The sequence below is a fragment of the Carassius auratus genome, chromosome 8 (assembly GCF_003368295.1).
Source record: "Carassius auratus strain Wakin chromosome 8, ASM336829v1, whole genome shotgun sequence".
NCBI classification, from domain to species: Eukaryota; Metazoa; Chordata; class Actinopteri; order Cypriniformes; family Cyprinidae; genus Carassius; species Carassius auratus.
In genome coordinates this window covers 20,068,609-20,094,075 of record NC_039250.1, presented here as the reverse complement: position 1 = coordinate 20,094,075, position 25,467 = coordinate 20,068,609, and the positions used below count along the sequence as shown (strand labels likewise).

Below are 25,467 nucleotides of genomic sequence, written 5' to 3'. Positions count from 1 at the left end.
TAGTTTATGCCTGCTGTGGTTGTATGTGTTTGTTGAATAGAGAACAGTCCAGAATTCTATCTACATAACATAACAGTCTATGATAACAGTTGCTTAATGTCTTAATAATAAATGCATAAAAACGATAATATCGTATTATTTGTCTGACGATGTTTGATTATTTTATCCATCCATAACTAAGAGAAATACTAACATTTAAGATTTGACTATTCTACATGAAAGGTGATTTTGGTAAATATCGACTTGCACGAAGAGCACTAATAGGTCTATAATTTATTTTATGAATGTGTTATCTGCATTTTCTCTTTTGATTTATTTAGGACACATCCTGGGGTTTTTGAAATGGTATTAGGTGTGGATTTACTCTTAATTTGAGCTGAAATTATGTGAGAAGAAAACACTTCTTCCAAAAAAATGCTTAAATAAGCCTAATGTCGAAAACTGACAATGACTGAATGACAAATTATCTGCTTACCAAATAAATAAATGAACATAAAAGACTAACTTGATTTGACATAAATATTTAATGGTTAAATTATTTTATAAGTTGACAAAAAAGACCGCACTGAGTCAGAACACAAACACATATATATTTGGGAAAACTAGGCCTAAGAGGACTACTTTGGTCATTATTTTTTCAAACATTATTTATTATACACACATTTTTTATTAATATATAACAAATTGTATATAATTATCATTACAGAAATGATGGGCTTCCGTAATTGACCAGTCAGTATCAAATATTCCAGAGAGCCATGCACTATCAACAGCTCGAAGACCCTTGTCTTTTCGTGAACTGGTATAGAAAGGTCACCTAGCCTTTATTCTTGTTATTACTAGAAGATAATTAGGAGAACACTGATTTATTTCTACTTATCAGTGCTTTTATGCAACAGGATGTTCAGATGACTGGGCTTGGTTTCTCTGATTGCAAAAAAACACTGATGGTTTTGTTTCAATATGAGATGTTTATGTAAAATGTTACAGATATTTTGATAAAACTTCAGTTAGATGTAACAAAATATTTCCAATGACTGCAGGTAACATCTTAAGAATTATTTTTATTAGAGAACATCACATGCACAATGCAAACGAGAACATTACCAAACTCAAGTCATATACATGGCAACTTTTTTAGTGCTTCATCATTTCTTTTATGTAGACAGAATTCATATAAAACGCAGTCATCCAGTTATAGGGTGAGCGATGATAATATGAATTGTAATATTCAACCCAGGCTCTGTATGAACTCCAATAATCCTGCACGGCCACTTCCTCTTCCAGTTCATCAGTCTCTCTTTTTCTCCTATTCTGTCCTGCCGAGGCAGCCTTCCTGCTGGAAGCCGGCCGGTGTTTCTGGGAATGGCTATGGTGGTTAGCAGGATTCTGGCATTGAGGTTTACTAGGCCTTTGCTTGTTTCTGCTAGTCTGTTGTGATACTCTGCCTAAAGATAAAGAGGATTCTTTCAATTCTGAGACTCTTCTGTCTGGAGGAGCCGGTGTGTGATGTGAAGACTGAGCGGAGACAGAAGAGCTTGATTGACTCTCCTCCTCCTCCATCTCACACTCTGAAGAATCTTCATCAGATAAGACAGAACGAGTCTTCTGCTCAGAGGACAACTCTGAAACCTCCTGTGGTGGAGGAAGATCTTGATGGGAGTGCGATTCTTCACGCGCATATGATTTATAAGCCTTAACATCTTCCCCATCATCATGAACATTATGCAATCCATTAACTGCATCTCGACTCCTGTTGAATCCTTCATATTGGCGAATGATTTCGACAGATCTTCCCGGACCTTCGGTTATGAAATTCTCATAATCTGCCACAGCCTCATTGAAAGTCATAGCTTTCCGCGCATGCAACTTAAAAGACGATAGTGGAGGAATTCTGGGAAGGGTGTCATTCTGTTCATTTGGAGTAAGAGTTGAGTCATGCTGGAGGTTTGTAGTTGACTGTATTGGTTTTTGCCTTGCAGGTTTGGTTGAGTGCTTTTTAACTTTGGTTTCAGCTCCACTGTAGGATTCATCACCTGCTGTCCTTTCTGGGATGACTGTCGAGATGTGAGGCTCCCTGGAGGGTTTCAATGTCGGCTTTTCAGATTTAGCTTGTTTCTTCTTCTCTGGTTTGGGAATGTCAGGAATTTTCTGAGTGGGTTTTGAAGGTGGTTCAATTATCACATCCCAGTCACAAGCCTCTTCCATGATCCCTGGAGGGATTGGATCTGTAACACAAGGTAAGAAAACCCGCATAACATCCTTCAGGTCAAGTTATAGGAACATTATAGGTTCACTGAAAGTTCAACCAGAACTTTATTCATTTTTACAGCCACTTTAGGCTTCACAGTATTGTGTTGCCATGGCAACAAAGTTAACTTCAGAGGAAAAAGTCAAGGCCAGGATATATTTCTGGGCGTCCGGGGACATTCCTGATGATGAACATGAAATCACAAGGACAGCGCACAGACCGTCCCAGAACACAGGCAGCCAATTAATACTTTGGGAGTCAGGACATAATGAATATATATATATATATATATATATATATATATATATATATATATATATATATATATATATATATATATATATATATATATATATATTGTATTTACTAGCCAAAGTTCATCTGAGAAACTTTGCATTCTAGCAAAAGTTTTGTGTTCATTTGCAAAAGCACTGAAACACAGATTTTCCCCTACCTCATTCTTTCTATCAAAAAGGTGTTGTGTGGAAAGGTTCTTGGGGGATGCAAAAGTGAACGCAAATTATTTGTGAGAGACTGCAAGCTTTAAAATATAATTTTTCCTCCCATCTCATTTTGTTTACCTTCACGATGGCTCTTGAAGGGCTCTGCAAGTAATTTTTTTTTTTTTCAAGTTTAAGCAACACGTCTTGTGACTATGTTTAAGTTAATATTTGAGTGTATATTTATTTTATTTACACCTTTTATATAGAAACTTGAATATATTTATATACATTATTTTTTTAAAGAGGTATTTTGATGCAAAATTAACTTTTACATGTTGTTTGAATTGAAATGTGTTGGCAGTATGTGTTCACAACCACCCTATCATGATAAAAATCCACAGTGCCTGTTTTTAATTCCCATAAATAATAATCCCTTTCTCAGATCAAGGCATTCAGATTCTTCAGATTCTTCACTGACATTTCAGCACAGACTGTCATCAACAGCCCACCTTTGTTTCGACGCTGGAGCAGGTGTAGACAAGAATGTCTCCTAAGCGACTGAAGTGATCTGTTGTTGGATGTAATAAAGAACACAGCAGTTGTCATTTACTCCTCACATCTTAGCTGCTGAAGACAAGTGGATTATGTTTGGTTTTGAAGGGAATGTGCCCCTGATCTACCTAAATGTCTATGTTTGTGCAAATCATTCGTGATCCTGCTTCACCTACAGAAATAGTGAATATAATTTTTTTTTATATGAATATTTGTAAAATGCCTTTCCTAATAATATGCGATTTAGCAAGATCTGCAATGAATGTGGCTAAAGTAAACAGCTGTTAACAGAAAAGTTCACATCGCCTCCTCCCGAAGTTCGCTAATTTCACTCGCACCCCCCTGTACTGTATTCACACCGGGCTACTTTATTAACATTAATATAAATGCTAATTACTTACATAAGAAGTGCATGGATCGGTTATACTGATGTACATTTGATATTTTCTTTACAGTTTGGATTCACATAAAACAACCGACTGTGCAATGCAAGTATATTTGTCAAGACAGCCATATTCACTGGCAGTCTGAGAAGGTTATCTGTTTGTACACTTCAGGTGTGCAGTGGCGCGCATAGAGACGCTCTATAAGAGCACTTAAGTACCGCATCTTGGGCTTAAATGGCTTAAAAATTCTTTCATGTTTAAAACGACAAGACTTAAACACGTGAGAATGAAAAAAGCACTGGCCTGATAATTAATACAGTTTTGGGGGATAAGGTGACAGATGAAAAGGGTTTAGAAGCCCCCCGGTATAGCATGCGTAATTATATGGAAAATAAATATATAACCATTTTACCTCATACAATGTGATGTCTGAGCCAATGTGATTTCTGAGATAACAACATGCCAAATCCATGGTTGGATCTCAGACACGACTAACAATAAATCATTTTACACTGTCAAAAAACTAATACTGTAGCCAACTCTGCTCTTTTGACTAGCAGTGGAAGTCAGATTGCCCCCTAGTGGATGGCTAAATATTTGCTAACTCAGATTAATAAAACCTCAAGGGAATATCTCAGAATTAACTGATGCCCCCCATTCTTCAGACGTTTGTTCTATTTGAACGCAAGTGCCCTGTAAAGTGGACATCACAGGATATTTCGCCATGATTCCAGTTCGAAGCGAACGTACTTGTTCCATACAAAGTGCATTGAAGTGTGCAAGACGTGAATTTAAATTGTATTTATTTACCGTGGTATATGATGTCACACTTGTCTGTGTGTGAAAATGTTGTGCAGCAAAAATCCATGAATTAATGTTCCAAAGTGAGGTAAACTTCAACAGAATTCCCCAGTTCAGGGAGTAGGGAGCAATAAACACCATGTAGGGACCATGTCAAGGGAACACAGTTCTTGCACGGAGCTCACTTCTAATGAGCTGATTATCTGAATCAGGTGTGTTAACAAAGAGAAACATACAAAATTTTAAGAACATGGTGTCATGAGGACTGGAATTGAGAAGCGCTGGTCTGTACTCTAGAGAACTCCTTTTCAAGAGGGGGTGAGGTGAGCAGAGCTCATTAGCATTTAAAGAGACAGGCATCGAAACGGGTCACTGTGAAGGTAAAAAGGGTGTTGTTTTACACAACCACTGAGAAGTAATTTTAACCAAACTGTTATAGACTTTTTATTTATTAAATGGGCATTCGATGAACCCTTTAATTTATATTTGTATTTTAATGCCTTTACAGACCCTACTCGCTTCCATTGTGAGTGCATCACTGTTTCCTAAATTTTAGATTATATTTTTTCACCATTATACCACAAACACTGTCGATTCAGTTTAACAGGCACCAAACCCAGGAATATCCTTCAAATTTTTAGAAGTACCTGGTAAATGAATGAGATTCAGAGAACATTTCTGAGCGATGGCCATCATTTTGTTCTCCTCTTCTCCATGGCAACAGTAGGTCACAGCAACCCCCAGAGTGCCTGAAACACAACAGACAGAGGTCACGGTCAGAAGAAAGACACTGCTGATCGCATCCATTACTAGAATTCTAATGAGAATGAAGATTAAATTCGTCCACAACAACATCATGCTCAAGTTCCAATTATGAATTCTGATTTTGGAGTGCGGCGGTCATTAAAAAGCTCTTGATGAGTTTGTGTTTAGCAGCCAATTATGAAACTGATTACTGTAGTCTCCCTATCAGACTCTGACCTGTCTCAGAGCAGATGATCTCTGATTAAGTACTCTCATTTAAATGCCCAAGACACACATTAATTAAAACCATAGAGTAGAAGCTTCACATATATTGGTGCTTAATTGTTTTCTAATTGGACACACCAAATCGTCCAGCACGACCAATACGGTGCATGTAGGTCTCCCAGTCCTTAGGAACATCCAGATTAATCACCAAGTTCACCTTCTCAGCATCAATACCACGTGAGGTCTGTGGAAGAGAGAGATTTAACACAAATGAAATGTTATTTGGTATTAAACGGTGGGTATTTTCCAGTGTAGGTGTTATAATGGGTTCAGAGCCTCACCAGATCAGTGGATATTAAAACTCGACACTGATACTGTTTCAGCTTCCACATCGCCTCTAACCTCTGATCCTGACTTAAACCACCTACATGCAAAACACACATTAAGGGGTTTAAACATAATAACCATTAATAATGGCTTTCATATATGTTGGGCCTTCATTTAAATGCCCAGTTCTAAATTATATCCTTCTTATCTAAAACCTAGTGAGCTGCTAACAGTTACAGTTGCATTGTAAGGCATTATATGCACACAAACACACACACAGTATCAAAAGATGGCATAGATCTTCCATGATGAGATGCCTTCTTTTATTTTGAAGTCAAGCAGCATTGCATATATCTTTCATGGAGAAGGCCATTCTAGACTGCAATGCATGGAGTTGTGAAATGTTACCTGATTTATGCTTTGATAAACGTACTGAATATTTTCCAGATGTAGTTTTTCATAAAAATTTGATTTTCTCAACTTTTTGCTCAAAATTATAAATTTTTAGGAAACAAACCTATATTCAAGGGTTTGCTTTTTTGTTTAAAAGTAGAAGCTTTGATCTTTATTTTGGTGTATTGCATATTCAAGTATTCATACAGCAAAATATACTGTAGGCAATTACATTTTTGTGAAAATCATCAAAATCGCTGGCGGTGGCCATCATCTTTTTTCTTAAATGCTTGCGGGGAAAGAGTTAAGTTTAACTTTTTAAAAACATCAAGACTTTGCAGGGGATATTCTTTCAGTCTACATGTTCTGTGTGAATGGCCCTTATGTAATCTATTACTTGGTTACAGTTATTTTCCTTTCTTTTTTTTAAGGACAGAATTAAGAAAAAATATATATATTTTGTAAACTTATTTTTGAAGAAAATATTTGTAAAAATGTAAGAAAAAAAATTCTAGTGACCTTTAAATTCAAAGATATCATTGAGATCAGTTACAACAATACATTTAATACTCCTTCATTCACTTGAGACCAAACCCACAGAATCAAACCGCTGAAATTTTACAAAGTTTCAAATGTATGATGCAGTAAAGCACTCATTGGAAACAAAGGATTAGTAAATGTTTCTGAGTGACAAAGCAGAGTTTTTTTTTATATGCTCATCATTACAAATAATTTACTTACCATTAGAAAGGTGTCAAAGTCAAAGTCTGTTCACTCTACAGAAAGATATAAGAGACCGAAGGTGACGCTTACCTGAGATGCAGACGGCAGGTAAACCTGTAGAGGAGAGGATATCAGCCAGGTGCTGAGCTCTGCAGATCAACAGATCAACTCAGTCCTTCATTACTTTCAATAAACATCACAATTATTTTCTTTAAAGTCAATGTGCTGTAACAGTATCGGTTTTCTAACTGCACACATCAGCATGTTTTCAGAATAATGAAAGTAGTTGAAAAGTGTGTCAGCTCTTGCCTTGTATGGAGGTTTGAGAATACCAGCGCTTGGTTAAATGGGATTTTGCTGAAGAGTTCAAAGAGACTCTGAACCTTCTCCTCAAAGACTTTATGAGGTAATGAATGAGACGGCACAATTTTATAGTATTGCTTTAGCCCTGAAGGAGAGAACATGTAATTTCAATTCAGATTTGAAAGGGTATTCACATAGAACAAATACATCACCAAACAGACAGGACTGCAGACTGACCGAGGAGTCCAGGGTCTGTCGGGTTCAGTCGCACAAACGTCGGCTCTCTCATGTATCTCGACAGATATTGTGCTAAAGATTCTGGGTAGGTGGCAGAGAGGGCCAACATTTGTTTGTTTGCTGGTAGAGAGGAGAAGATCCAGCTAAGACAGACAGAGAGAAAATAAACTCAAACCTGCTGAATTACAATACAGAAGTCTGAATCTAAATCACCCATTCAGCTCTTACTTGATCTGCTCCTGAAAGCTGCTGCTGCTATCATCCTCCAGCAGCTTATCGGCCTCATCCAAGACAAACAAGCGGACGGAGGATGTAGTCAAGACTCCCATCTCAATTAGCTGCTTAATACGACCTAGAAATACAACAAAACCAGAAGTCTGTCATTTTTACTGGAAGACAGAATCTAGACATTTTGTGATCACTTCCAGTTGGTGACGGTAATGACAAAAAACAAAAATCAACTTTTAATATGTATTAATAAGGCCAAAAGATTATCAAGCCTACACATGAAGACATCTAAACATGCAATTTTAGCAAATCTAAAATAAGTGACAGTTATAAATGTAATCCATCTAACATATCAGTCTAAGAAAATTCAACTAGCTCATACCGGGTGAACCAATGGCAATGTGGCATTTCTTCAGGTGCAGTTTGTCTTGACTGACAGGTGTGCCACCAATGAACACGTGACACTCCAAGCCCTCCATAGCGCTGCCTATTGCCATGACAACAGCATGAATCTGCACCGCAATCTCCCGAGTTGGGGCCAGAACCAGCACCTTATGGGACACGAGAAGGGCACATCACTGTCAAAACAGGCACACACTCGTGTTTTAGGTGCTTATATTTAACATCAAAAGGTAAACCAGTCTTTCAAACGTTCATAGTTCATTTATTCCGTTTTACAATTATTATAAATTATGACATTATTTAGCCAAACATTAAATTCCGTTGCATATTGGAAAACGCAATACCTGTGTGGTTGTGTTTTCCAATATAAGAGAGTCCAAAGCGATGGTGGTGAACACACAGGTTTTTCCTGTGCCAGACTTGGCTTGAACAATAAGATCTGGACAGAAGAAAACGACAATAAAATAACTTTCATCTAACGGAGCATGAAGTACAGGAACAACGTTTTCACTCATGCACTATAATTATGTATGTCACAGCACACTCTTGTCATTAAAAAGCAGTCGGTTTCGTTATGTGAATAATGTCAAGACTGTTGGTTTAAGGTTTGTTTTGGTACTACTCTCGAGAACTTGAGTATTTCGGGTCTCATACCGAGTCCACATCTACCCAGCGGGATTGCCTTCAGCTGGATGGGGGACGGTCTCTGAAATCCAGAGGCAGATAACCCCTCAAGCACAGGTTTTGACAGGAGTAACGAGCTGAAGTCGACACCCCCGTTATTTAGAACATCTTCTGTCCGGGTTCTGGATTGCAGCTCATGCGTCCCTTTCGTGGATGCCGCCATATTTCTATTGCGACCTGGTTCAGTTCTTCGACGATGAATAAATGAGTCACACAGTGACTCACGTCGCCCTCTTGCGCACAGATATAGAAACGCCGCTTGAAATATCAGCAATATCCTACAGAGGGCGACAAACACACTTGATTGACATATACAGGCAAGCGATTCAATTTAAATGGAAAGTGCAAACACCGTTGGCATAAAAAACTTACGTTCGACTTCAGTAGGGTTGAAATTAAAGCCAACTTTGAACCATAAACTCATCCATTCTTGATGGTTGGTGGTTTTCCCTGTTGGGAAGATGTAAAATTTGACATTTTTATGGTTAATCACTAGGTGCGACCATTAAACCCTTTAGATAGGCCTGAGCAAAAAAAAAACCTTTGTTTCTGACTTGTACTGTATATGGAGCTATATCGAGTATAACAGCATATTATATAGTGTGTGTGTGTTTGGATATAAAGAAAGAGTGTGTGAGAGAGACCTTTGCACACTTACCTTGATGTATTTGAGAAAATCAAAATGTACACCTCAGCTCTCAGTAACAGAATAAACAAAAACAAAGTAAGTGTATTTATGCACCTACTGCCTTTTAATGGTGGTGACAAGTACAGACTAAACAATAACAAGGTACGTGGATTTAAACACTTGCAAGAGCAGCGAGCACTTGTACCAAGGTTTTAGAAATAATTATGCAGCTTGACCCCTCCAGTGAGCTACAGTTTATTTTAAGTTGGTGTTGCATTTTGGTTCATGATAAATTATATTCATAAATCTGATGCAAAGTAGATTTTTAACAGAAAAATCTAAATGTGTATCTTTGAATGATTTTAAGGTTTTAAACGGGCTTTACCATCAAGAAAAGATAAGCATTTCACACATAGGCCATCCGTACTTCTCACCATCTAAAGGCAGCAGCTGCATAAATACACTGTTTACTCCATGTAGTTCTGAGAGCTGAGGTGCACATTTATATTTTTTCAGATACATCAAGGTAAGTGCACAAAGGTTTCCCTTTCCCTCTCTCACTCTAACACACACACACACACACTTCTGGACCCTTGCGATGGCATAACGAGTCATCCCCCAAGTCACGCCTCTGGCAGGCTGAAGGAAGTGAGTTGTCTCCACGTTGGTGGAAAACCACACTTTACCATTTCTCCCAATACACCCTGATAAAGGATCTTCTGAATCCTCCTCGCCTTTAGTGGAAACTTGAGAGGATGATGAGGGTGCCACAACAAAATCAGGATATGACTCTCCTGAGTCTGTGGCGTCAGAGGGAGAAGACAATACATCCTGCAGCTCGCTCGAGGGGTCAAGCTGTACAATCATTTCTAAAAATTCAGTACAAGTCAAGCCCTTTCTCATGTTGCTTGGTGCTGTTCTCACAATCAAATGACCAGCAGGATGGCATGCAAGTGTTAAAATCCACTTGTTTTTCTTTGGTCTGTACTTTTCACCATCAAAAGGCAGCCTGTGCATAAACACACTTCTTTTTTATTGTTTACTTCATGTAGTTCTGAGAGCTGAGGTGCTTATTTTGACTTTTTATATATATGTATATGTCAAAATAAGATTTTTCACCAAAAACCATTCCATTTGCTCAAACACAAAGTTGTGGCCAAAATAAGACTCAACTTTACCCCCTAGTGGGCGAAAACGTCCCCAACCACGCATAAGGGTAAAAGGGATAGTTCACTCAAAAATCATAATTATGTCATTAATAACTCGCCCTCATGTCGTTCCAAACCACTAAGACTTCCATTTATCTTCGGAACACAGTTTAAGATATTTTAGATATAGTCCGAGAGCTCTCAGTCCCTCCATTGAAACTATGTTCTGTTTGAGTAAATGAATTACTCCTGGATATTGGATTGTTTTAACTTCGAGGGTGTCAGCCACATTAAAAAAGTTAACAGCTTAAGTCATTTGTGGATTAATGCGTATTAGAGACGCGAACCGTTTAAAACGATTTAGTTCGATTTGGGGAACTGGTTCAAAAAGATCCAGTTACATCGAATGATTCGTTCGCGAACCGGATGTGAAAAACTGCTTTGTTTTGAACTCTTTCACAACAGACATGGAAGAGAAGACAATGCTAAATAAAGTCGCAGTTTTTGCTATTTTTGAACCAAAATGTATTTTTCGATGCTTCAAAATATTCTAACTGATCCTCTGATGTCACATGGACTACTTTGATGATGTTTTTCTTACCTTTCTGGACATGGACAGTATACCATACACACAGTTTCAATGGAGGGACTGAGAGCTCTCGGACTAAATCTCAAATATCTTAGGGTGCTTTCACATGTCTAGTTCGGTTCATTTGGTCCGAACCAAGGGCAAACAATTATACATTGTAGCATATTTCAGCTTTTTTGGTTCCTTTTTCACACCACACTGATTGCTTTGGTCCGGACCAGTTAAAACTAACCAAAATGCAGTCACATGACAACATCCACATCACTCATTGGCCATGACGTATTTCCTAAAGTGCTTTTTCGATTGGTCAGAATTTACTTGTGGGAATATTTCAACATAAGAGGGAAAAGCAAAGCAAACAACACGGAGACAACACAACTATGGAGAGACGACAGCCCAGCCTGGTTTTGTCCCTGGTTTGGTCCGCTTTTGGTGTGCACCTGAGTGCGATTGCTGCTTTCACACCTGCCCAAACGAATCGCACCAAACGGGGAAATGAACTATGGTACAATTCAACCGAACTAAGGGTGCTTTCACACCTGCCTCATTTAGTTCGGTTGAATCGTACCAGAGTTCGCTTTCCCCTTTGGTGCGGTTCGATTGGGCAGGTGAGAAAGCAGCAATCACACTCGGGTGTGGATTAAAAGCGGACCAAACAAGCGTACCGAGACCTGCTTGAAGAGGTGGTCTCGGTACGCTTTCAAACGTTCTCTGGAGCGGTTCGTTTGTGGTGAGAATGTGATCCGACCTCGAACAGACCCAACTGCAAAAAGTACTGATCATTTTTGGACTAAACCAGCTGCCGTAGTCAGCTGCGTTGTGCATTATGGGATGAGGAAGTGTTTGTTGACAGTTTGCACTTTAGCATGGCAGCTCGTGGACAAACTTCTTGTAGTGAGGAGGTGCGGAGCCTCATAGAAATTTGGTCAGATGACCATGAGCATGTCAGAGTTAAAAAGAATTCATGCACGCCTCCGCTTGAAGTTACGAGCGATTCCAACTCGTCGTTTGCAGTGCATTAGAACGTTGTTTTCAAGCCGCATCCGCGCTTCATTACAGAAATTAATTTTTTGCATATTGTGGTGTATACAAATAATGTAATAGATTATGGCCAGGGACAAAACCAGCCCACGCAGTCATGTTGTCGTGTAGTTGTGTTGTCTCTGCATTGTCTGCTGGCTTTTCCTCTTTTGTTGGGATTTTCCCACACGTAAATTCTGACCAATCGAAAAGCAGTTTAGGAAATACGTCATGGCCAATGAGTGATGTAGATGTTGTCATGTGACTGCATTTTGGTTCGTTTCAACCATAGACAGTAAAAGAAATGGACACAGCGACCCCATTGGAACTCAATTGAGACAAATGAAGCCCAGTTTTAGCGTTTTTTAGCACTTCCGTTTCTGCCGCGCAGACTCAAACGAAGCTTGACGACGTCAGCAACCTGTCTGACAGATGTAAATCTCCTAAGTGGCTGTGCGTGAAAACTGCCATCGTTAATCTTGCAGAGACGGCGAGCTTGAGCGGGGAGTTCTTTGGCGTTAATGAGCAGGAGTAAGTATTCTGATTAATTATTTTGTATAGTATTTTAAAATGTAACGCCAGTACTCCATTTTAAGTTAATTGCCTGCGAGCTTCTCCACCTGTCTGTACGGTAATGCGACAGAGAGCCGAGTGGTTATGACGCAATCGTTAGCCTATTTTTTTTACAAAAACTGTTTATACGGGGCCATAATGTAACATAAAAGGTAATGGAGCCCTTTATACATTGTCGTGTATCTTTAGAAATAAATAATGGACAAACGGAGTCTTTAAACGCCTCAGATGTAAAGTTATTCGCTGTCAAAGTGACGCCAAAATGAATGGGAGTCAATGGGAATGCTAACGCAAGTGAAGTTCTGCTAAAAGATGGCAGCCCCCACCCGACTTCAACTTCCGGTCGAGTTCCTTGCCCCTTGGTTTCAACTGGTACGGACCAAAGCAATCGGTGTGGTGTGAAAACGAACCAAAAAAGCTGAAAAGTGCTACAATGTATAATTAATTGTTTGCCCTTGGTTCGGACCAAATGAATCGAACTAGAGATGTGAAAGCACCCTAAATGAGGCAGGTGTGAAAGCACCCTTAAACTGTGTTCCGAAGACAAATGGAGGTCTTACTGGTTTGGAACGACATGAGGGTTAATTATTAATGACATAATTGGGATTTTTGGGTGAAATATCCCTTTAAGACGATTTAACATGTGCCCCGTAATTAAATTATATATTATTGTTTCAGTTCTATTATATATATCTAAAGTTTATAAATGGACTGCTCTCCCCCTTCTAATATCCAATCAGAGTGAATCTTTAAATCTGAGTTAAAGCTTTACAATTGTAGCTCTGTTGTTATGCATGAAGCCTCCATTCATGATGAACTGACCACTGGTGTGAAAGCGTGACGCTTTTGTTGACGATCAGACGTTAGTAAATCCTATTCAGGAACTTTCCCTTCAAATCAACGTGAATTAAGCCACATGACACCACACACACTTCAGTGGCTTGGCAGTACTTCCTCGCCTGTGCTGGGCTGTATGTCATCTGAATATCTATCTGACTATCTAACCAGCAGTGTGTCAGAGGCGAGAGGAATATATTATATTTATATTATATAATATATATTATATTATAGCAAACACCGCTGGTCCTACCTCACGACTGAGCATAAAACACGAAGGCGGAAAAAACAAATAACACAGCGTTCAGCGACATCTCAGGAACTAAAGTCTTAATGAATTAACCTGTGTTTAGCTAATACAGTATTTACATTTTGTAATTCAGCAGTTTTTGAGGGAAGACCAAACGGATCTCGGTGACATGGACTGCAACCTTCGGCGTCTAAAACATGAACTGGTGAGATTTTCCTGCTCATTTTTTTTCTCTTCATCTACATTTACAAGACAGGTGTGTTTTTTATCACAAGAATATTCTTATATATGTACATGTAACAATTCGTTTTTCACTGAATTATAATGTTTTCATCAACCATTTTAATGTCGCGGCTTTCTCAAGTGAAGTGTGTTGTTGATGTTTATCCAGTTGTTGTTTGGGCGCTGGAGAAAAGGTGCAGCCTGATTGGCAGCGCATTTTTTGAAAAGGAGGCCGCTGATTGGCCGATACTCGCCCTTCTGTAATGATTTAAAATTTAAGTGCAGCTTGTGATCATCATATTAAAACACTTTAACTGATCTACATAATAGAGAAATATATATGTAATATACATTATACAGTCACACAAAAAACATTTCAGACACCAGATATAATTTTTGATATGTTTATAGTTGGTGCAGGACACAATAGTTCGTTTTATGTAAGCGAGGATAGCAGAATAAAGTAAATTGTGACTCAATTATACCCAAAAATTATTCATACAGTGGACTACCAGTTAAACTGATTTGGGACCAAAAATAATTCAGACACTTTGACCTGACCACATTTTGCTTAAGTGTTTTTTTTTTTTCTTTAATTGCCATTAAGAGCTTTTTACAACACAGACTGAACAAGCATTGCTTGGTAACTGGTTTGCCATAAATTGGTATTTTCTAATTGTGTACTTAAATTTCACAGCTGACAGCTATTCAATTTAATTTATTAAATATCTTTCTTTCAAAGTTATCTGACATTATCAAGGTGAATTTGTTCTGACACAGTTAAACTCAGAGTTCTTGTCATATTTATTACCATTTTCTGAACTATAGCGAATAAATTGTAATAAAGTGAGAAATGTTGAAGGTTTCTGAATCATTTTTGAGTTGACTGTATGATCAGTGAACACATCCCACACTGCAGTAGAAGAAACCTGCAATAAACCCTTATGACAGAAAAATGTATTAATATATATTTATTTATATTTAAACAACCCTTATTTGTATGGTTGAGACTGAAAATGAATGAGTGAGCGAAAAAAGAGGCTTGCCAAATGAGGAAACAGGGCCACAAGGATGTTACTCACAACATCAATCACTTGTTGGTGGGGTCAGTGATGTCTGATTAATACTGCTGCCCGTCTGGGCACATCCCACCGGAAACTGACACGGGAGAAGTCAGTGACATCACAAAATGAGAAATAGGACCTACGGGTGAATCTGATGAAATAGCAAACACGGAACATGCCATAACTAGCAAACAGGGCAAGTTATAGACAGATATTATTGATAACTTGCTAATTTGCCTCTTTAAACTGAATTCTCATTGTAAAAGATGACCTTATGGCTCTACTGCCTACATAAGCAGCCAATATAACATCCTATTTGAATATCAAATTATGAAATGTTTTAGGTAAAGTACAAGCTAAGCGCTATGTTTCCCTACACCTGCATTTATGACCAACCCAGAAAAATACATGCCTCAGCTGTTCGCCCATGACTCACAGTCTAGTCATTTCACCCACATGCCCATGACCTCCTACATCTCCCATCATGCCTTGAGACACAACACTACGGTAGAAAAGCATCAGTGGTGTGCTGCTGTGCACAGACTGGCTGCTGATCAATCACACTGGTCAGGAAGGGAAGGAACAGAAACAAGGAGTGAAACGAGAAAATAAAAGATAGGGAAACAGAGAGACTGCAGGGTGAAAGAAGGTAAGATGACAGTGGTTTTATTCGGTAATAGAAGAAAAAGGGCATTTATTTGTAGTGTACAGAGATGGAATCTGCTTGAATGTATTAATTTATAGTAAATACTAATAAATACAACTAATTATTTAATATAATAAATAATACTCAAATACTCCATACAGCATGGGATATCAAAAGTTGATATAAAGATTTTGGCTCATAACCATGTATAAAGACATTCATTGTGTTTTTCTGTCTAGGCCATGTTTTCTGTCTACAACATTTAAATGTTGTAACAACCTTTTTTACAATTTGTAGGTATGCTTACAACTTTGTATATTCATAATCGTCAAAAAAAATAACATTAATAAACATGCAATAAAACATGATCCCTTGGAAATAATTATAATATGCTGGTTTGATGCTCGGTAAACATTTTTTATTATTATTAATAATGTTGAAAACAGTTGTGCTGCTCAATGTGTAAAACGTGAGAATTATTTGGTAAATAGAAAGATCAAAGGACAGCATTTATTTTAAAATTTATAGTAGTTACACAAATGTCTAGATTGTCACTTCTGATCAATGTAATGCATCCTTGCTTACTAAAAATCTCAATACTCCCAGTTTTTTTAAGTGGTTTCAAATCAGCTTTAAAGAAAATCATGCCTTAATCCTCCAAGTAAGCAATTAATTGGAGGCTGTGACAAGAACAAAAAAATCTGCATTCTCTTGAAGCAGATGCTGAGCCAGGTGTCTGTGATGACACAGTGGGCAGAAAATGCAGACTATTTGGTGTAATATTGATTTTTGATAATTACTGTTAAGTGAGTGTGAGATAAGCGTTACTCATCAGTCACAACAGATTTCACTGACGATAGCTTCGTGTCATAGTTATTGCTCTCTTGCTTTTCCCATTATAGGATTCTTTGTGGCAGTCGGATGAGGGTCTCCAAGCTCAGATGAATTCTGTTATCGGTGCCCTCCAGGAGCTCAAACTCTTGCAGGTCCAGACTGCGCTGGAGGAGCTGGAGTTCTCCAGTAAAACAAGCCAGGCCTCTTCATACACTGGCAAAATGCTCGATCAGATAAACTACAGTTCAAGAATAACCCACTTGAACCAAACACAGAATCCAGAAAAAAGTATTTCACAAGAAAGTTTCAGGACTGAGCTTACCATGGAACCATCTTTGTTCCTCACTAGTTCTCCAGCAGAGAACCGGCATATTCCCAGGAGGGTTTACGGAGGAAGTCTAAGCACTTCTTCCTCTTTTTCCTCTCAGGAAGACACAACTGACAACAGTTTCTCCTCATACGATATTGATGACTCTACTGACTGGACAGCCTCATTGATGAACCATAGTAGAAACAGACAGCCATTGGTATTGGGCGACAATGTTTTTGCTGATTTGGTTGGAAACTGGCTGGACCTGCCTGATGTTGAAGGCCAGGCGGCAGGTGAGGATCAAAATGACTCGAGTCTTAAAGAAACGCTTTCAGAGTCATCAACTAGCGGTCACTCTCAAGATCTCTCCAGGAAACTCTCACTAACAGCTAACATCTTCAAGCGAGTCCTACGCCGCGTTCGGCCACGACACCACCAAGAAAGTGAAGGAATGGATGGGTGTAAACAACCAAAAATCACATGCAGAAAGCCAAAGTCAGATATCAGCAAGCCATTCTGGGTGAGAACAAGAGGAATGAAGAAGAAAACCACACCCACCAAACAAAAGGGCATGACTTATCAGGGCTCAGAGGGTTTGACTGACAGAGGATGGGTGGATATTGTAGAGAAACGTCCATCTGTGTTTGATTACAGCTCAGCTGTGTGGGTCTAATATAATTATTAACGAAAGACACCGTTACACATGTTGTTAGACATAATTAGTGGACTTTATGATCAAAATTGTTGTAACAAGATGCTGAAGTGCACCTAGTTGGCAATTTGTTATTCCAACATTTCATATTCAAGTCAAAAACATACAGTAATATGGAAGTAGTCTAAACAAAATAATTATATTGTGAACTACAAACACAAATAACTAAATCTGAATTCAGAACGATGAAATACATTAATTTATATCACTTCATCATGGTATCACAACTAAATATGAAGCAATCCATAAAAGTTAAGCAATAAACACCATTCACTACAGACTGCGATGTTGAGGTAATATCGTCCTTCTTTCTCAAGTGAGAGGAGTAGCACTCCAGAAGCTATTGAATCCAAAGTTATGTAAGGTAAGCATCTCTGGAATGCATTTTGTATGTATGTTTTTGTTATTTAGTTTTTTGAGATGTGTGCATGGTAGAGTGATGCTAACAGGAAAAAAATATATGAGCCTAATGCTGTTTCTGCTGATGTCTGTATCCATCTGTTTAGGTTTAGGCCTAACTGTCAATCATTCTATGAAATAGTCCTGAATTGTGCTTTTTTACAAATGTCTTACTCATTTCTTAGCTTTGCAAGCATAAACCTGCTTTGTATTGGTCAGAAAATCTATGCAATGATGCTAAACTCTTATGCAAAAAATGAAAACTGAGCAAATGCAAATGCCTGCCTTTTTTATTAGCACCTTCATGTTATCTGTAATAAATAAATGCCTGTGGGTGCTGCTATAGTCTGTATACCCGAGCTATGGTAATTACAAAAAAATCTACTTGAAGTTCCTGTAAACCTATAGGAGTACATTTTGTAAAAGGGATATTCCATTCAAGTCTTGTGCATCATGAAAATCTGCTTTTGTCACACCTAATCAATGAATGTTTATGAATTAAGAGACAGTGTTTGCATTTAATGCAGCATGTAATCTGGTGTGCAACAAAAACAAATTTGTAATGTTTATGTTTGTTGCATTCCATGTCTGCAAAAAGCTTTGTAGAAAAATGTAAGAGAAGTGAAATTATATGGCTTTGTCCCATATTTGTAACTACAGTACATAAAGTGAGCCACACTGAAACACTGTATCTGTATAATGGTCTATGTTGGTGAGGAATGGTAATCTGCAAATACACAAAAGAACACATCAATATGAAATACATTTATTTAAATCTATGTCCAAAAAAAAAACAAATCAAAACACACATTACTTTAAAATCAAATCAAAAGCCAGCCAGTGTTTGAAATGCTCAACAAAACCATGGAGCAGAACAATGAAAAAAAAAAGACACATCAAGACCGATTTAACATGGCAAATGAAGTGTCAAGGACTGACTATTGATTATTGGTTTAGCGCTTATCGGAGGAGAAGTCATCTCTGCATTTTAGATCTGATTTCATCCTTCTCCTGCTCAGGCACAAAACGGTTGATATTTATCCCAGGCTGAGCTACAGCCTACTGCAAAATACAACCGAGGGAAAAAAGGAAGAAAATACTAAAATGTAATTATCTTTAAAAGCTGGAAAAATTGATCTAATTTTGATTGTGAAAAAACAAATGCATTGACTTCAGTACAATATATCTTAATCTTCAAGATAGACAGATCCACATTTCTTATTTTAACCTTACCACCAAAAGAAAACAGGACAGGTTTCATTTTCACAGTTTGTTTAGATAAGAGGAAATAAGAACCTAAGCATGTTATGGGGAACATGAAAAGAGTGAGTGTTCCAAGTCACTCAGAAAATATTTTGATGAATAAAGGACACAGCTTTTTCTCTGTACAAATGATAGTCCAAACATTATGGGGGAAAAAATGAAACATCTCTGATCGTTTTACAAACATGAGCATGTTTTTGAAATGTCCCCATTCTCTCTGTAGGACACACGGAGAAAGCCCTGAACCCTCTCCCAGACTGTCTAACCCCCTCTTTACTATGTCACATACGGAGCTTCATCTCCAGACTCAGATCCTTAGTGAGGAAAAAATGGGGGCAGAAAAATGTCAAGACTGCTCTGGAAGAAAAGACAGAGGCTGCATCTCTCTTTTTCTGTCAAGTCTGTGTATTAGTTGAGGAGTCTGGTGTTCAGTCTTATTAATTGTTTGGCCAATCACTGTAGAGAGGAACAGGAATGTTGGCCAGCTGGGCAACAGTTCTTCATTTCGGCAATCTGAAAAGAATGGGGGGGGGGGTGTCATGAACTCCATCTCAAGTTAGTCTTGTCTAAAAGCAAAATGCTAAAGCTCCAAGTGGTGCTGTTTTAATGATGCAACAAGATGCAAATAATTGCATCGCCATTACGATGACTGGGAATGCTTATTAACAGCTTTCTCCAGGTATTACCTCAGATATTAGAGATCCACTCATATCAAATAGGTCATGATATGAGAAATTTATTTTTAAAGATACAGGTGTTATTAAAACAATTAGAAAAAACTTTTAACCATTTAATCATACATGCATCATTTAATAAATTGTATTTTGTGGATCCCTAGTAGATATCGTTGATGCAAAAAAAAAAAAAAAAACAGGGGTATCATTGGTCATGGATGAAAGGAGTTCTTAAAGGGGTCATGTGATGCAATTTAAAATTTTCCTTTATCTTTCGAGTGTTACTAGCTCTTTTTGCAAGAAGATCTGTAAAGTTGCAAAGACTAAAGTCTCAAATACAAAGAGATATTCTTTATAAAAGTTAAGGGTCAAGACCCCCTTACAGTACTAGCGAGTAATAGTCATTATAATCAATAATTATGTCCCCACTGGGTGCAGCAAACACTTCATTTGTAAACACTCTCATTACACCAAATACACTAAATAATGTTCTGTTTAGCAGCATCATATGACTCCTTTAATAGGGCATGTACTGATTCCTAATGTATTTCTGAGTACTTCTGATCGACTACCTGGCTCAGAGCTGCTGCAGTGATGCAGTTGTGTTACAGCAGGATGCAGTTTGACTTCTTTTTCGCTCTCTTCTTCTCCACCGGTGTCTTTCTGTTTATCTGTCTTACCAGATCATAAAAGATCTGACACACACAAACAATGACACAAAGGACTTCCATTAGAGGACTGTCTTTATGTGACCTGGTGCATGTGTTTTTATTAAAACTGTGACTCACCTCATTGACGTTGATCTTTGATTTGGCAGAAGATTCTAGAAAGGCACAATTACTCCACTGACGAGCGAGATTCTGGCCCTGCTCCTTCCCAACCACCCTCTCATCCTCTAAATCACACTTATTCCCAACCAAGATCATTGGCACCTATACAAACAGAGAGAGACATCTGATGAGCGTGTTAACTATGTTTGCATCTGCCTTAAATTAGAAACTACACTCACTGAGAGTTCAAAGAAACATGGTTTTGATTTAGGCTAGACTGATTTTTAAAAGATCAGCGTCTTATTTAGACACACAAAATACATCCTGTGCTCATGTAACATGGATTCATATACATATTACTGATCAAATGTTTGTGGTCAACACAATAAAAAAAATGAGTTAATGATTTTATTCAGCAAGGATGCATTAAATTGTCAATAATTATCCATGTGTGTGTGTGTGTGTATGTTTAATGCTTAGAGCAGCGGTTCTCAACAATTCCAGTCCTCGCGCCCCACTGCTCTGCACATTTTGAACGTTTCTCTTAGCGCTTCAGACATTTGTTCTATTCGATCATAAGTGCCCTGCGTAGTGGACATCACAGGATATTCAGCCATGATTCCAGTTCGAAGCGAACGTAGCTATGTGTTCCAAACAAAGTGCATTGAAGTGTGCAAGACATTAATTTAAATTGTATTGATTTACAGAGGTATATGATGTCACAGTTGTCCATGTTTACAGACGCTGCACAGCACAAATCAGTGAATGAATGTTTCGATGTGAGGTAAACTTCAACAGATTTCCCCTGCTCAGGGAGTAGGGAGCAATGAACAATTGGAACACTGTTCATGCACGGAATTCATCTCTAACGAGCTGGTTATCTGAATCAGGTGTGTTAACAAAGAGAAATGTGCAAAATATGCAGAGCAGTGGGGCGCGAGGACTGGAATTGAGAACCGCTGGCTTAGAGAACTAAGGCCCCATCCACACTGAGTGAATGCGTTTTGCTGTATACGCATAAATTTTGTATTATATAGGTGTTTTGTCAACACTGTCAGGTAATAGAAACAAAAACATAAACAAACACTGAACGATTGTCTTTTTATTAACTAACATTAACACAGATTAATAAATGTATTGTTCCATGTTCGTTTGTATTCCGCACACAAGGTTTATGTGACAAGTCTTCTTCTCCGTTTTAAGTGCATCTCTGTGGCAGAACTACAGCGCCATGTACTAGTCTGGCGTGTATACTACATCATTTGAGTGATGCAGTTTTGTGGTTTCATGTAGATGCAGACATTTCTTGAGACCAGAAAAAAAAAAAAAAAAAAAGGATTTGATAGGGAAAGCTCTGGCTTCGTATGGACGTAGCCTGAAACTGAAATGCCTGAGGAACTGTATATAAGAGCAGTAAAAAAAGAAAGTGGATAATCTGGTCATAAGTGTGGTGTGCCAAAGTGTGAATACAGCTTCTGCTGATTTGTCTCAAAGCTCCTGCTTCAGTAAAATCAAATAAGTTTTGTGGTTTATTTGTTTTGCCTTTGCTGGTTTAAACTTGCTAGAGCTGCTGACAGATAATAAAAATAAAAAATAATGATTTGCCAAGGCAGACACCACTAATAATAATAATGTATCTCATGAATTATTATTCAAAGCGACTCACATCTTCTGTGTCCTTCACTCTCAGAATCTGCTCCCGTAGGTCCTGCAGATCATTAAAGGTGGACTGTGCTGTGATGGAGTAAACCAGAGCAAAACCCTGCCCGTTCTTCATGTACAGGTCCCGCATCGCTGTGAACTGCTCCTGTAGGAAAACAATCAATAATCTATTGAGTTCACACTGAAGACTAATGAACTAATTTGCCAGTTGAGTCCATGCATCATATTAAACTCACTGTGCCTGCAGTGTCTAGGATCTCTAGCATACATTGCTGCCCATCAACCTCAACTTGCTTTAAAAAAATAAAATAAACAAAAAGAGAGAGAGGGTGTCAGTACTGCATTAACGCATTGCCCTATATTTTGTATTAATTCAGCTATAACAAAGTGGTTTACTTACCTTTCTGTAGGAGTCTTCTATTGTGGGATCATATTTTTCAACAAATATTCCCTGTACAAACTGAACTGTCTGTAAAAGACCAGAATATCATTCAATACAAATAAAGACCTGAATAAATATTACAGTAGAGAAAAACTATAAATACTGTATACAATGCCCATTTTATAATACAGTTAAGTGTGGACTTTAAAAATGCTGAAGTTACCAGTGCAGACTTCCCTACGCCTCCAGAGCCCAGGACCACAAGCTTATATTCACGCATGGTAGGTCTCTCTGTTGAGGCCTGTAAGATTCAATCACAGCACGCACACACACACTTATCATTCATCAGTGCAAGGTTTGAAGCTTAAAACAGGTTTCTGGTTTTCTGAGGAAGTGGTTAGCAAACTAAGGATTCCAGAAAAAAAAATAATAATAGCATATTTATACCACTTTTTTAAAGATTTTCATGACTTACTAGGTACGCAGCGGCCTGTCACCTACATTATTTTAAATCTAGAATTTTTTAAGTGTTTCTCTGAAGCTACTTTAAAATCTAAATCCTTTTCGCTGATTACATTATGTCAGCATGATGGGGGTGATCCTCCCGCCTCTTCCAGAAAAAGTCAAGACCCACCCTCATCATACTAAAGAAAAGACTTCTGCACCTTTCGTTTCATGTAGAGTTAGCATGCTTTAATTATAAAGTTTGCATGGTAAAAAACAACAACTCTGAGTTTTCTTTAAAGCACCGTCATTACAGCTGTGCTGTCCACATTCCCAACAAATGTTTACAGGGCTATCTGAGGTCATTCAGAGTGCACTTTAAATTCCACTGTGATCAAGAATGCAAATGCATCCAAATGACCAAACAAACAGCTTATCTACTGCATGCAGATCCAACTGATGCCATGCTAATGCACAAGTTCATTCAGCCTGAAGCAACTAAATCTAGAAAAAAGTGCCTCAAGTAAAACATGATCACTAAGGAAAGTCAAAGTTAGCATGAAATGAAAATTTTGATTGTTAAACCCCTTTCCTCTTCTCCTGTGATGCATATCAGATAAAAAAAACAGCTTCTTGAATGAGGAAAATGTGAGGCAGAACTTGATTTTGTATATCTGGAATAGCTTGAATCGTTGCCTTTTCCTAATTGCTGCAATCTCATATGAGTGGCAGGTCGCTGGAAGAGAAAGAAGAATGACTGCCTTGTCATCCTATCCAAACCTCCTCAGATCCCATTTTGTAAAGTAAATAAGCAAATCAGTTAATGGTACAGCAATATTTTCGGTGGTTGTGATTAACTTATAAACCTAATTTTTATTTTTATATATATATATATATATATATATATATATATATATATATATATGGAAATAAATACCCATGAGTAAATTAAGAGGAATTACATCATTTAATGTCAATCACTGTAAGCAATAAAAAGGCACAGCCAAAACTTTGTCATTCTCCCAACCAGTTTTTGTTATTAATCTATTCGTTTTTTCCTGATCACACCTTTGAATGTCTTCAGATTAAACTAAATGTCACAAATACAGATTAAACTCATTGCAACAATTGTATAGATGACCACGGTCTCCCCTAAACGGTTCAATAACATTATGGTGTCACCAGGACTGTAATCATAACGTAACACAAGACTAACGTGTATTCAGTCTGGACGAAGCATTCCTCTATACTACCAGCTGAAATGTAATTTTTGTCACTTGTCGAGTGAGTCTGTAAGTGTGGACATTGGAAGTTCATATGTGAATCAAAACGCAGGTTAATACAAACACACAAGAGTTTAACCAGCACATAGTAATCCCATTTAACGCGCACAGATCAAATATTTCACCCTTAACAAGCGGACATGTGTTTGTTTTCGTCTGCTCGCAGGAGAGACCGTGGCCTGTAAACGCACCGGTGTTTCCTGTGAACTCCGAAAGAAAGCAGAGCTGCTGTGCGGGATAATTCTGCTCAGTCAGCCGCCCTGCGGCTCGTTAGCTCGAGTTAGCATTAGCATGTTCGTTACGTCAAGTTTTATGGAGCGACATTAACCCAAACCCGGCGCTCGCTGTATAGTGCGCGAGCTGGTGAGTGTAACTGTGAACTACCGTGCCGGGTCGCGGTGGTTCGAGGATTCGTTAACAGTTTACTCACCGTATCCCGCCGCTCCGCCGCGCGCTCAGACTCCGGTCACTCTCGCGGATGCAAACGTCACTGCAGCGCGCGGAAGGCTGGCCTGAAACAGTACAGTCACGAACGGGTTAAAGAGACATAATAAATAAGTGCTTCCATTTATTTGTGATATATAAATCTAAATTATGTAAACTTCTACAAATTCTTTTGTTTTCTTATTTATTAATAAATTTGAATACGTGATATAAAGTTACACATACATACATATGTTCAACATAATAATAATAATAATTATAATAATAATTATAATAATAATAAATGTATTAAAAAATACGTAATTTAAGTAGCCAAGTGGTCAAGTGCAAAGTCCGCAAGTCTTGGACAAGGCTACAGTTCTGAGCGAGTGCGAGGGCAAAGCTTATTTGTTGCCAGATCCAACTATTATACTCCTTTTGGACCTGCCTTTATCACTTAATTTGAAACTTTAGAAATTAATATAGTAGGAGGTTTCCGTTTAGGGTCAGCAATATTTTTTTCGTATCATATTTGCAAAGGATTTGAAACATTTTTTGTTTCTTTTTTATTTTTGTGTTTTGTTTTGATTTGTTTTTATAGCAATATCCTGCAACACCGCATCGCCTGCATTTGA

The 25,467-nt window shown here is 38.0% G+C and overlaps 3 protein-coding genes across 6 annotated transcripts; 1 reads left to right on the top strand and 2 right to left on the bottom strand.

Annotated features, from left to right (window-relative positions):
- Positions 1–1,137: 1,137 nt before the first annotated feature.
- On the bottom strand, positions 1,138–8,913 carry LOC113107535 (probable ATP-dependent RNA helicase DDX20). Its single transcript, XM_026270123.1, has 11 exons — positions 8,670–8,913; positions 8,360–8,454; positions 7,996–8,164; positions 7,614–7,737; positions 7,386–7,528; positions 7,155–7,293; positions 6,936–6,994; positions 5,744–5,826; positions 5,541–5,646; positions 5,081–5,182; positions 1,138–2,228 (listed from the first exon to the last, which is right to left on the bottom strand). Exons 1-11 carry the CDS (start codon positions 8,860–8,862, stop codon positions 1,138–1,140), a joined length of 2,304 nt encoding a protein of 767 aa, XP_026125908.1. The 5' UTR covers positions 8,863–8,913.
- LOC113107536 (PAK4-inhibitor INKA2-like) lies at positions 8,157–18,821 on the top strand. Of its 3 annotated transcripts, XM_026270125.1 has the most exons (3): positions 8,157–8,245; positions 13,878–13,949; positions 16,579–18,821. In XM_026270125.1, exons 2-3 carry the CDS (start codon positions 13,914–13,916, stop codon positions 17,491–17,493), a joined length of 951 nt encoding a protein of 316 aa, XP_026125910.1. In that variant the 5' UTR covers positions 8,157–8,245; positions 13,878–13,913; the 3' UTR covers positions 17,494–18,821. The 3 variants fall into 3 exon arrangements, with proteins under 3 accessions (XP_026125910.1, XP_026125909.1, XP_026125911.1); XM_026270124.1 differs by lacking the exon at positions 8,157–8,245 and having other exon boundaries at positions 13,547–13,949; XM_026270126.1 differs by lacking the exons at positions 8,157–8,245; positions 13,878–13,949 and adding an exon at positions 14,044–15,679.
- Positions 18,822–19,404: 583 nt separating this feature from the next.
- LOC113107537 (ras-related protein Rap-1A) lies at positions 19,405–24,951 on the bottom strand. 2 transcript variants are annotated; one of them, XM_026270127.1, is made up of 8 exons: positions 24,840–24,951; positions 22,906–22,983; positions 22,701–22,769; positions 22,537–22,593; positions 22,305–22,445; positions 20,657–20,800; positions 20,441–20,563; positions 19,405–19,707 (listed from the first exon to the last, which is right to left on the bottom strand). In XM_026270127.1, exons 2-7 carry the CDS (start codon positions 22,960–22,962, stop codon positions 20,474–20,476), a joined length of 558 nt encoding a protein of 185 aa, XP_026125912.1. In that variant the 5' UTR covers positions 22,963–22,983; positions 24,840–24,951; the 3' UTR covers positions 19,405–19,707; positions 20,441–20,473. The 2 variants fall into 2 exon arrangements, with proteins under 2 accessions (XP_026125912.1, XP_026125913.1); XM_026270128.1 differs by lacking the exon at positions 24,840–24,951 and adding an exon at positions 24,601–24,809.
- Positions 24,952–25,467: the final 516 nt, after the last annotated feature.